This window comes from Oncorhynchus keta, chromosome 21 (assembly GCF_023373465.1).
Source record: "Oncorhynchus keta strain PuntledgeMale-10-30-2019 chromosome 21, Oket_V2, whole genome shotgun sequence".
Classification (NCBI taxonomy): domain Eukaryota; kingdom Metazoa; phylum Chordata; class Actinopteri; order Salmoniformes; family Salmonidae; genus Oncorhynchus; species Oncorhynchus keta.
This window is the reverse complement of record NC_068441.1, coordinates 15,077,484-15,089,830: the sequence shown is the minus strand read 5'-3', so window position 1 is coordinate 15,089,830 and position 12,347 is coordinate 15,077,484. Positions and strand designations below refer to the sequence as shown.

The 12,347-nt window shown below is 45.5% G+C and overlaps 1 protein-coding gene across 1 annotated transcript in view; it reads left to right on the top strand.

The window, feature by feature from the left end:
* The window catches only part of ptprga (protein tyrosine phosphatase receptor type Ga), a 309,383-nt gene that overhangs the window by 257,971 nt on the left and 39,065 nt on the right, over positions 1-12,347 (top strand). The window contains exons 6-8 of the mRNA XM_052473373.1: positions 1,151-1,217; positions 6,931-7,088; positions 11,744-11,936. Coding sequence (XP_052329333.1) covers positions 1,151-1,217; positions 6,931-7,088; positions 11,744-11,936 — 418 coding nt within the window. The remainder of the gene's footprint in view (positions 1-1,150; positions 1,218-6,930; positions 7,089-11,743; positions 11,937-12,347) is intronic.

Sequence of the window (12,347 nt, the reverse complement as noted above, 5' to 3'; positions counted from 1 at the left end):
GGCTGACTAAATACTTTCTTGCCCCACTGTATGTATAAATCCTAAGAATTTGTTGTGGAAGCAAATCCAAGTATGCCAGAATTTACTCAGAAATGTACACATTTTTTAAAAATTAAGACCATGGACTTAGTGGATCAGTAAAGAACAAAGGAGTGCCTTGGAAGGGTGAGGAAGGAAGGAAGGAAAGAAGGTAGCAGGGAAGGTTGCACCTGTAACTGTTAGGTTAGTCTCTGATGCTATTTACAATGATGTCCTGCAGGAGGGGTCTTCCTCGTCTCTCCATGTGGGGAGAAAAGGAAAGGGCACCATTGAAGTGTGTTGAAGCTCAGTGTGGGGCTTTGTCCCAATACTTAAAGATGGCTTCCTTTCCTTGTCTCCCCCTGCTGAGTGCCAGGAAAAAGATAGCAATCCTGTTTTTAACACTCCTTTCAACCTTTCTGTGAGATGAAATAATGACGTAGGCCCTACGTCGTAGGGTAATGATGTGTATTTTTGCATCTTCCTCCAGCTCTCAGTAGTGCTAATCACAGTCATTTTCTCCCTACTTTACCTGCTGCTCTGCTGCTCACAGAAATGGACTATCTGTCACCCCATTTCAGCTGTGTTTTAAAAACATATTCTGAGTGCCTGAGTATGTGCCTGTTTGGCTAGCTGTATGACCTACATAGTTATAAAGTCCATTGACGTCATGTGTATTGCTCCTCCGGCTCAGGTCAAACAGACTTCTGATTGACTCTGATTGTTCTCACCATACGAGATTGTACTCACTCTACAAGAAATTGACTCCCCCCTCTCGCTCCTCTCTCTCCCCTCTCTATCCTCCCTCTCTCCCCCCCTCTATCTTCTCTACCTCTCTCTTTCTCTCTCTCCCTCTCTCTCTGCCCTCCCACTCTCTCTCTCTCTTTCTTTCTCTCTTTCTCTTTCTCTCTCCTCTCTCTCCCCTCTCTATCCTCCCCCCCTCTCTTCCCCCTCTCTATCCTCTCTCTCTCCCTCTCTCTCTGCCCTCCCTTCTCTTTCTGTAACTACTGTTTTCTCTCTTTGTTGGGTGAAAGTATCAGAGGGTGTTGAATCAATGTTAGATTTCAATGTATTAGATATAACCCAGGTTCTAATGTGTGTCTCCTGCTCCTCTCTCCTCTCCTGTTGTCAGGTGGGACTGAAGGACAACCCAGCAGTGGACCCCATTATCCATGGCCTGAGGGGCGTAGTCCATCATGGTGAGTGACACTTCCATCACCCAATCATTCCAGGAGGGACTATGAATTGACCAGTCATTGACCAACATTTGTTCATTGAGGATAACAACATTGTTGCATGTAACACCGTAATATCTCATCTCCTTTTCACTCGTGTTTCAGTAATTGGGTAGTCAATTTTTTTTGCAACTGCCTAATTATCGAACATACCCCGGGTTGCCCCCAGGAGTCCCGACAGACAAAATAAACTATTAGGAATATTAATGTTGGTTCTGCCCACAATTTTTAGCAGATCTGCAAGAGACAATTCAAGCCTTGTCTGGGTGAGACCAGAGGGATATGGGTGTGTCCTTGGTGTAGTGATTATAGTTGGGTAATTGTTTGAACTCTGATATGAGATAAAGCTGCTAAATCTGACAGGAATTGTGTTATAAGGGTGAAGGCTTAAGGCACTCGACAGGCTAAGATAAAGACTACTCTGATCTTTGATTCACTGAGCTCTCACTGATGTAGAAGGACTGTGTAACTTTGAAATACTAATACAATAAGAATTTGTCTTACAGACAGAGCTATATATCTGTATCGTAAAACAATGCAGAACTATATTGCAAGATGGTGATGATGATGGTAATGACAGTAATGATGATGATGATAACATCTTCGTTGTCACGTTATTTTTTGTGTAACCAGTGAAAGCCATCATCATCAATATCATAATTATCCTCCCCGTCAATTTCACAATGACAGTCACCATGACAGTCACAATGATAGTCCCGTTGCCTTCGTGTCTTTGATGCCATGTGTTATTGCTGAGGGCTCTGGCGGTGTCCTGTGGTGAGAGGGTGGAGATATGATTGGACGAGAGAGGAGGAGAGAGGGAGTGTGACTGGAAACGGGAAATGGGAGGGAACATGAGGGAGGACAGGACAGAGGGAGTGTGATGATGGCAGTATAAAGGAGGAGAGGAGAAGGGGAGGTCGTGTGAATGGAGAGAACAGAAAAGAAGGGAGTGTGCTGGGGGAAGACAAAAAGGAGGGAGGGAATGTGACGGGAGAAGAGAGGGAGGAAGAGCTAAGGCTGGGAGAGAGGAGGCAGACTGTGGCGTGCCCAGGGCCAGGCAGCGTGACGGGGGGTGAGATATGCACTGTCTTTATCCGAGACAGATATGACCGTGGGGTCCCCCGCCTCCCTCATCTCCCCCTTTCCTCCCCCGCTGACAGGCCTGTCTCTTGCTGTCTCCCAGTTGTGAATGGAGAGATGTATTTTAAGCTCTGCCGCCCCCAGACAGGGAGGGGACAGGCACGGAGGGAGAGAGGGAGGGAGGGAGATTCTCAAGATTTATGGATTTGTATTAAGCATTCTCATACACACACATACTCACAAACTCACACACAAACTTCCAGCAAACAAATAGCAAAACACATGCTAAATTCTACACAATTATTCCTTCCAACATAGTGTTTCCCCTATCTTCATTTAGCAGCGCCACACCTCCACTGCTAATCGTTGGTGCCACTGAAAAACATAAATACTGTCATAATATATTTATTTTTATTCTGCCGAGACGTTTAATATCACAGGGACAAGTTACAACAAGTTACATATCTTCCTCAGATTATCATCAGATCGTTTCAGAAACCTCCAATGTAACTACACTGAACACAAATAATTATGCAACAATTTCTAAGATTTTACTGAGTTACAGTTCATTAGACCCTAATCTATGGATTTCACATGACTGGGAATACAGATTTGCATCTGTTGGTCACAGAAAAAGTAGGGGCGTGGATCAGAAAACCAGTGTGACCAGCATCTGCCTCATGCAGCGCGACACATCTTCTTCGCATAGGGAAATGAACATTAAATTATCTGGCAACAGCTCTGGTGGACATTCCTGCAGTCAGCATGCCAATTGTACGCTCCCTCAAAACATGAGACATTTGTGGCATTGTGTTGGGTTCAGGAAGGATCACATAATTCCATCCAGGTCAGTAGGAAGGAACAGCCAATGTATTATACTCTTGAGAACACATTCCATAACTGCAGGTGGCAGTAAATCCTCAAATTGGCTTTAAACCAGTTCAAACAACACACTCCAGGTGGCAGTGTGGACCCTTTCAGTGTGCTTTCCCATCTCATGGAAGTAGTGGAAGAAGAACATTGACTAATTCAAAGTGGAGATGGCCTCAATAGCAATACCCATGCTCACAGACGCCATAATGGGACAGATACTTTGTTGCGTTTTCTAACCATCTCTATGAGCCAACCCTATTAATAGATGAATGTAAAGATTGTCAGCTATGAAACAGTAATGTTACTCTAGATCAATCATCTCTGGGGTTAGTATAGAATTGTCTGGTGATGTCATTGGGTTCAAGAGATAAAATGAAACAAAAGAAGAGAACATCATTTAATTTTCAGGCATTCCTGTCAGAATGCCCCAGAAGTGACCTTCTCACAGTCGTCCAACAACACCCCCCAACCAACCCTTCTCACAGTCGTCCAACAACACCCCCCCAACCAACCCTTCTCACAGTCGTCCAACAACACCCCCCCAACCAACCCTTCTCACAATCGTTGCCACCGCTGCTGAAATAAATCCTAACACTGCAACACATCCTATCCCGTTCCCTGGGATCCATCCACACGTAGACGCACAAACAAACACTTGTTAGAAGTGTCAGAGGAAGATTTGTTGTGAGAACGTTGTGAAGCCATCCACTGTTTTCAATGGCTCTGTGTGTTTCCTGTGGCTCAAAGGAAGGGCTTTTAATTGTATTATGAATGTGGCGGCGACGGAGCTCATTCCTCTGCTATTTTAAGCACAGGGCCTGTGGAACAGGAAATCTGTCTGCTCAAGTAATCATCCATTAGGTTACTTAGTCTTAATATTTAATTATACGTCAAGGGCCGGTACAGAATCTAGGCGCAAAGACACGTCCTCAGGACACATATCAGGGGACGCCGAGTGCTTACAGACACAGTAGTGAGTATCTGTGTGTGTGTGCTTGTGTGAGACCATGCATGTGTATGTGTCTGTGTGTAGTTTACAGCTCAGGTATCTCTTGTGCAGGAGATAGATGTTGCGAGTGGATTTAAGCTGGGGCCAGTCAACACATGCATGTACATTAAATGACGCCCAAGGCGTTGTCTGGCTTTAATCTTACCGGAACGATGAAAATCCTTTGTTCATTCATTTCCTATTTGAATAAACGCGATGAGTGCAGGAGACTCTGTAAGGTACACTCAGTACAGTGGGTGCCCATCTACACATGCAAATCATAGGCTACATTGGGTGTGTTCTCAGCCCTCTCTTGTACTCCCTGTTCATCCATGACTGCGTGGCCATGCGCGCCTCCAACTCAATCATCACGTTTGCAGACGACACTACATTGGTAGGCTTGATTACCAACAACGACGAGACGGCCTACAGGGAGGAGTTTAGGGCCCTTGGAGTGTGGTGTCAGGACAATAACGTGTCACTCAATGACAACAAAACAAAGGAGATGATCGTGGACTTCAGGAAACAGCAGAGGGAGCATCCCCCCATCCACATCGACAGGACAAACCGACGGCGTACACATCACGGACAAACTGAATTGGTCCACCCACACAGACAGCGTGGTGAAGGTGGTGCAACAGCTCCTCTTCAACCTCAGGGGGCTGAAGGAATTTGGCTTGTCACCTAAAACACTCACACACTTTTACAGATGCACAATCTAGAGCATCCTGTCGGGCTGTATCACCGCCTGGTACGGCAGCTGCTCCGCCCACGACCGCAAGCTCTCCAGGGGGTAGTGAGGTCTGCACAACGCATCACTGGGGGCAAACTACCTGCCCTCTAGGACCCCTACATGTCACCGGAAGGCCAAAACGATCATCAAGGACAACAACCACCCGAGCCACTGCCTGTTCACCCCGCTATCATTCAGAAGGTGAGGTCAGAACAGGTGCAGCAAAGTTGGTGACCGAGAGACTGAAAAACAATCTCCAGGCCATCAGACATCAGCCATCACCAACGTAGAGTGGCTGCTGCCAACATACAGACTCAAATCTCTGGCCACTTTAATAAATGTCGTAATGGATTTAATAAAGGTATCACTCGTCACTTTAAATAACGCCATTTATTGATGTTTTCATATCCTAGATTACTCATCTCATATGCATATACTGCATTCTATACCATCTACTGCATCTTGCCTATGCCGCATGGCCATCGCTCATCCATATATTTGTATGTACTGTACATATTCATCCCTTTACATTTGTGTGTATAAGGTAGTCGTTGTGAATTTGTTAGATTACTTGTTAGATATTTCTGCACTGTTGGAACTAAAAAGCACAAGCATTTTGCTACACTCGCATTAACATCTGCTAACCATGTGTATGTGACCAATACAATTTGATTTGATTTGAAATATGCCGTAAGACACAGACTTTTGTCTGTCTGAAGAGGTGGGAATTTGAGCTGTGAAAAAGTACTGGGGCATAATATGAAGATTTAGGAGTGATTCAAGTATCTACTAATAAACACATCCCAGCTGTATGATACAGTGGTGTCTTAATGCTGGATATGACGGACGTAAAGGAGAGGGGGGCTGATGAGGTGACATACTGTACTCCCCTAACCCTGTACGTCATTGTATTCTCTTGCATGTACTGTATGTACAGTATATGTACATTGTCCAGTGTTAGCTCAGTTTTAGCTCAGTGTTAGCTCAGTGTTAGCTCAGTGAACCGTTCTTTCTCAGTGGTCTCCTGTGACAGTGCTGAAATGAACTCCCCGCTCCTCACTGGCATTACAAGTCCATTAATTCAGCGACTCACAGTGGCTTTGAAGTCTCCACTGACTCTGCACTCTCCAACCCTGATTGGAAATGAATTTCTAAAGGCTGAAATAGCTTAGTGCACAGTAGACTACAGTACAGCATGTGAACCTAGCTAGTGGTACAGCTGTGGTAGAAGCAGTAGTATAGTGCCTTCCCTGCTACTGTGCCTGCTTCTCTCTGTCCTCCATTCTCCAGCAGTGGCTTTAATCCCCCAGCTCTCCCATTCACGTCCAATCTGATGCGGCTTCGTGGTGCGTTGCTACCACGCTAAGCCCCTTTTTCAACCCTGCTCAATAGGATTCCCAGTTTAGTTATGTATTGAAAATGTGGGCCAGGAGGATTCATACCGCCATTTTGTTTGGTTTCCTCTCCACATCTTTGGAGGTTATTTACATTGTTATCTCTATTTTTGAGGGGTTGGGGGTAAGACTCCTCATTGTTGGTCATGAAAAGTTATGGCACAAGAGGTTTGCCTCTCTCTTTATCTCTATCCTGGGCAAAGTGTGGATACCATCGTTGCCTTTGACTGGTAAGCATTGCCATCACAAGAGGATTTTGGAAGGAAATGGGTGGATTGTCCTCAGTGGGATTGATCAGCTATAAGAGGGGAATTTTTGTGTAAATCTTGAGTCTTCCATTGGGTTCTGATGTAGCCTGGGACACTGGGGCCAGATTCAGTGGTTACACACAGCAGCTCTGTCTCAGGCCTGGTTGAATAATCCTTACGACTTACATCACTACTAGAGGGTTATACCTAAATCCCCATGACCCTGTTTATTCCAATCAAAAAGGATATTTTCTCATTCACAAGCATCGTAGTATAGATATATACTACATGTTTATAGTGTCTGTATGTGATGTGACTGAATGGTCAATACTGATTCCTTGTGCTTGTTCTCCCACAGAGAAAGAAACCTTCCTGGAGCCCTTTGTTCTGAGGGATCTGTTGCCGTCATCGTTGGGCGGTTACTATCGCTACACAGGCTCTCTCACCACCCCACCCTGCAGCAAGGTGGTAGAGTGGATCGTCTTCAACAGACCCGTGTTCCTCTCCTACAAACAGGTGAGTCACTTCTCTCTCTCTCTGTCTCTCTCTGTCTCTCTCTGTCTCTCTCTCTCTCTCTCTCTCTCTCTCTGTCTCTCTCTCTCTCTCTCTCTCTCTCTCTCTCTCTCTCTCTCTCTCTCTCTCTCTCTCTCTCTCTCTCTCTCTCTCTCTCTCTCTCTCTCTCTCTCTCTCTCTCTCTCTCTCTCTCTCTCTCTCTCTCTCTCTCTCTCTCTCTCTCTCTCTCTCTCTCTCTCTCTCTCTCTCTCTCTCTCTCTCTCTCTCTCTCTCTCTCTCTCTCTCTCTCTCTCTCTCTCTCTCTCTCTCTCTCTCTCTCTCTCTCTCTCTCTCTCTCTCTCTCTCTCTCTCTCTCTCTCTCTCTCTCTGTCTCTCTCTCTCTCTCTCTCTCTCTCTCTCTCTCTCTCTCTCTCTCTCTCTCTCTCTCTCTCTCTCTCTCTCTCTCTCTCTCTCTCTCTCTCTCTCTCTCTCTCTCTCTCTCTCTCTCTCTCTCTCTCTCTCTTTCTCACACACAACACAACACGACACAACACACTGACTTCTTTCCTCTGACTAATGGCCTCCCTCTTCCGGGAGCTGTAATTTTCTCACATACCTAATGTGTGATGTTTGTATTTGTGACTGGGTTGAGACAAACATGGCTAGTAATGGGATGGTGCAGTTCCTGGCCTCGCTGGGTCCTTCTCTCCTCCCCAACAGTCCAGGGAACATTTGTCAAACTTACATTCTAATAAGGCCAAATGAGTTTACTTAAGAGAAGCCAAATGTGGAAGAAGTATTGGCTTTATATAAGGGGACACAGCAGGAGAGGAAGAGGGAAAGGGAGAGAAATAGATATTGGGAGAAAGAAGAGAGGAGAGAAAAAGAGAGATGGCTAGAGATGGAGAGGTAAAGAGAGAAAGAAGCAGAGGAAGAGGAGGAAAAGGACTGTGAGAGAGGGAATGTGTGGGCTGTGGTGTTGAGGGGTGGTCGAGCGTTGCCCCCTGTGAGCGTGCTCAGTGGCAGACCGTGTTTATCTGCCAAAGCTTAGTCAAGGACCAGACAGCTCAAAAGCTGTGGAGGAGAGGTGCTGGCTCTGGGCCCACGCAGAGATAGGTCACTCATACATAAAGCTTTGTACCAATTGAATATCACTAGCTCACCGCTAGTCAGCTTCATATTCCCCTTACACACTGTCTGGCTAAATCACATACAGTCTGGCTAAATCACATACTGTCTGGCTAAATCACATACTGGCTGGCTAAATCACATACTGGCTGGCTAAATCACATACTGGCTGCTTCATAGAGCTGCTACATAGAGCTCAGCTGAAGACAAACCACCCATAAGCAACAGCATAACCTACTGCTGAATGCAAAATCGCACACTGGTACATAGGTCTATGCACCCTCAATAGCTAGCAGAAAGGTGGGCGGCCACAGCAGCTGCATGCACAGTACGGCAACAAGACTATCACATACCAGCATGACATCCACTGTCTGTATACAGCTAAAAAGAAAATGGTTATTCACACACACGGCCAGAAGAAGATAGGCACACCTTCACTGTTATAAACTACTGTAAAATGAACACAGTTTCTAGTGGGGGACATTTCCAATATTATGTATAAGGATCATTTTAAATGAGCAAATGTTATTTTACTCTTGAATACAATGATAAATGGCAGACATGTTTTACAATAGGGTGTTTATGGGAGCTCAAGGTGAATGGTGCAGGTGTCTCGTAGCAGAGTCTCGTAGCAGAGTAGAGGGGATTTGTCTGTTGTCATCCTCTGAATTAGAAGAGAGCAGAGAGGCAGAGTAGAGAAGATGAAAAGCAGCATGGAGGAACTCTGAGCCTGACCTTTCGGATTATTTGATTTTGTCTGAGATCCAGTCAACAATGAATAATGTTCTGGGATATATATGGAATATACAATGGGGGCTTTCACAGCACCTCTACAGAGCTTCCTGGTATAAGAAATATTTTTTTAGACTATCCTGAGAGGTGGAGACCTAGCTAGCTACCCGGGTCGACACATCAGAGGTGATGAAGAATCAGGGAGATGTTTGAGTCGTGTTGATGAATAGGACAGGGACTTACAGGGGCTCTATCCATCCAGGCAGCATGTCCTTCCTTCCTGTGACTTTGATCCTTTATCATTACCGTTCCTATCCTCCATCCTCTATCCTCCGGATGTTTACCCCTGACCATTAGTCAATCTTTTTTATTTGATTCAACTCGGCTTTGAAGTCTATTGTTACCACCTTCCCTGTCCTGAGGTTTGAAGAAAACATCATTGGCCAAGATGAAAGAACATGGAAAGAAGACAGTGCCCTCCCTCTCCCCTGTCTGTCTATGTCTTCATCTCTCTCCCTCCGTCTCAGTGTTTTGTTCTTGATCAGTGGTGGAAGTAGGTCATTGGGAGTGACAGATGTAGCTTAAGGGTGGCTTTTAAAGCAGATCGATGCTCAGCTATTCCATAGCGACAGCTCCGCCTAAAATGCTTCCACTTGTAACATCTGGACTGTGTGAGTGTGTGTGTGTGAGTGTGTGTGTGCCACGCCAGGCCACTTAACCCTCTGCTCTCCCCATCACAGATGCCTTCCTCACTAGTCACAGAAGTGTGTGTGTGTGTGTGTGTGTGTGTGTGTGTGTGTGTGTGTGTGTGTGTGTGTGTGTGTGTGTGTGTGTGTGTGTGTGTGTGTGTGTGTGTGTGTGTGTGTGTGTGTGTGTGTGTGTGTGTGTGTGTGTGTGTGTGTGTGTGTGTGTGTGTGTGTGTGTGTGTGTGTGTGTGTGTGCGGCGTCACTCCTGGAAGGATTAGTCTCCAATCGCACTGTGATTTCCACACAAAGACAGAAATCCTCTGGCAGGCCTGGAAGAGATTTCAACCCGAATAAGCTGCTTTTTCAGGAGGGTGTTGCCATATTAGGGATTAGCAGATTCTAGTCTGATTAAGAGATTTGGTGGAGAGCAGCGTATTGCTTCGACACGGCCTGGCTTGAGCCTGTGCTGTCTGTGCCAGGGCTGGAGGTTACTGATGTTTAGCAGATCAGCCATGATGGCCAATGCAGCCTATAGAAGGGCTCAGCCTAAGGGACATCACATGTGGCCTGTCAAAGAATGGAATATACGTTACTATTCTGCTGGAATACATCTTCCCTATAGTGTCAAATGAGAGAAATCTGTGGTGCACACACACACAGACACACACACGCACACACTCTCCACAGCCACTGAAGGGGGTAGTCATTGAGCTGAGTATTCCCTCGGTCTCTAGTCTCAGTCTGCTTAGTAAACACACACAGAGCCGAGCAGACAGGGAAGTGTTCCAACCCCCTCTCTGTAACCATACCGACTGCTTGTTTATCCCACAACCTCACTCCCACTCCCTGACCAAATCACACACTGAGGAAATGAGACCCTCCCTCCCTACATCTCTCTTTCTCTATCCGCTTTTTTCTCACTCAAAATCGACTGTGTGTTTTTCACATGATCAGTCTCAGCTCATGTTGTTTTTGTAGCCGTTAGCGTGTCATCATGATGTTGACGGACAGACTTTCCACTCATCATCTTAAGCAGCTCTTAAACCGCTCGGCAGATTATTGTGATTATTTCCTGGGTCTCTGCTCCTGGTCAGATAGTGGTTATTCTGTGGTGGTGGTTGTTCTTCTCTGGGCTGAGGAGAGGAGAGGAGGGGGACAGCTGTTCATGTTTTTCTGTTTGCTTCATGAATGCTATTCCCCTGATTAGGCTGGGCTAGCTTGGCCCTTCACGCCTCTTAGACTCTCAGCTAGGAACAAGATTACAGCATTACACATGTATGGGCAAAGGAAAATAGGATCTCACTGGGCATTGGCTGCTTGAAAGATGCCATGAACAAAACAAATCAGCTCATGAATTCAATTTTCCAGTTCACATGATGTCAGAGGTTTCAATATCCTCAACATGTATTATGGTCATTTCTCTCCTCCTTAAGGTGTGTTTTTCCGTCTTCCTCTCTCTTTCTATATCTCTCTCTTTCTATATCTCTCTCTTTCTCTATCTCTCTCTTTCTCTATCTCTCTCTTTCTATATCTCTCTCTTTCTCTATCTCTCTCTTTCTCTATCTCTCTCTTTCTCTACCTCTCTCTTTCTCTACCTCTCTCTTTCTCTACCTCTCTCTTTACCTCTCTCTTTCTCTACCTCTCTCTTTCTCTACCTCTCTCTTTCTCTACCTCTCTCTTTCTCTTTCTCTCCTTTCTCTCTTTCTTTCTACCTCTCTTTCTCTACCTCTCTCTTTCTCTACCTCTCTCTTTCTCTACCTCTCTCTACCTCTCTCTTTCTCTACCTCTCTCTTTCTCTTTCTCTACCTCTCTTTCTCTACCTCTCTCTTTCTCTCTCTCTTTCTCTACCTCTCTCTTTCTCTTTCTCTACCTCTCTCTTTCTCTTCTCTTTCTCTACCTCTCTCTTTCTCTTTCTCTACCTCTCTTTCTCTACCTCTCTCTTTCTCTACCTCTCTCTTTCTCTTTCTCTACCTCTCTCTTTCTCTACCTCTCTCTTTCTCTACCTCTCTCTTTCTCTACCTCTCTCTTTCTCTACCTTTCTCTTTCTCTACCTCTCTCTTTCTCTTTCTCTACCTCTCTCTTTCTCTACCTCTCTCTTTCTCTACCTCTCTCTTTCTTTCTTTCTATTTTAGCTGGAGGCGTTCTACTCCATCTTCACCACAGAGCAGCAGGACCATGTGAAGTCTGTGGAATACCTGAGGAGCAACTTCCGGCCGATCCAGAGCCTCGACAACCGTGACGTCTTCAAGTCCGCAGTCAGAGACGCCTGGCTACCTGACCTGATGGACAGCCTGGGCAACCCGTACGGAACGGAGGCATCCAAAGGTAAGGCAAGACCACATACATGATTTGATACTGACCATCGTGGTTCCAGTTTTTTTTTTCATTTTACCTTTATTTAACCAGGCAAGTCAGTTAAGAACACATTCTTATTTTCAATGACGGCCTGGTAACAGTGGGTTAACTGCCTGTTCAGGGGCAGAACGTCAGATTTGTACCTTGTCAGCTCGGGGTTTGAACTCGCAACCTTCCGGTTACTAGTCCAACGCTCTAACCACTAGGCTACCCTGCTGCCCAGTCCAATCCACATGCTGCTTATTCAAAGTAACACCAAGGTGAATAGCATAAAATATGTTCAGTTTTAGACATTTAAGGAGACTTTTGAGTAAAATTGTATTCAAAGATAGGAGCACATTGTTGCTCTCCGGTGAACGCTTGCTCATACCAAAATGTGAA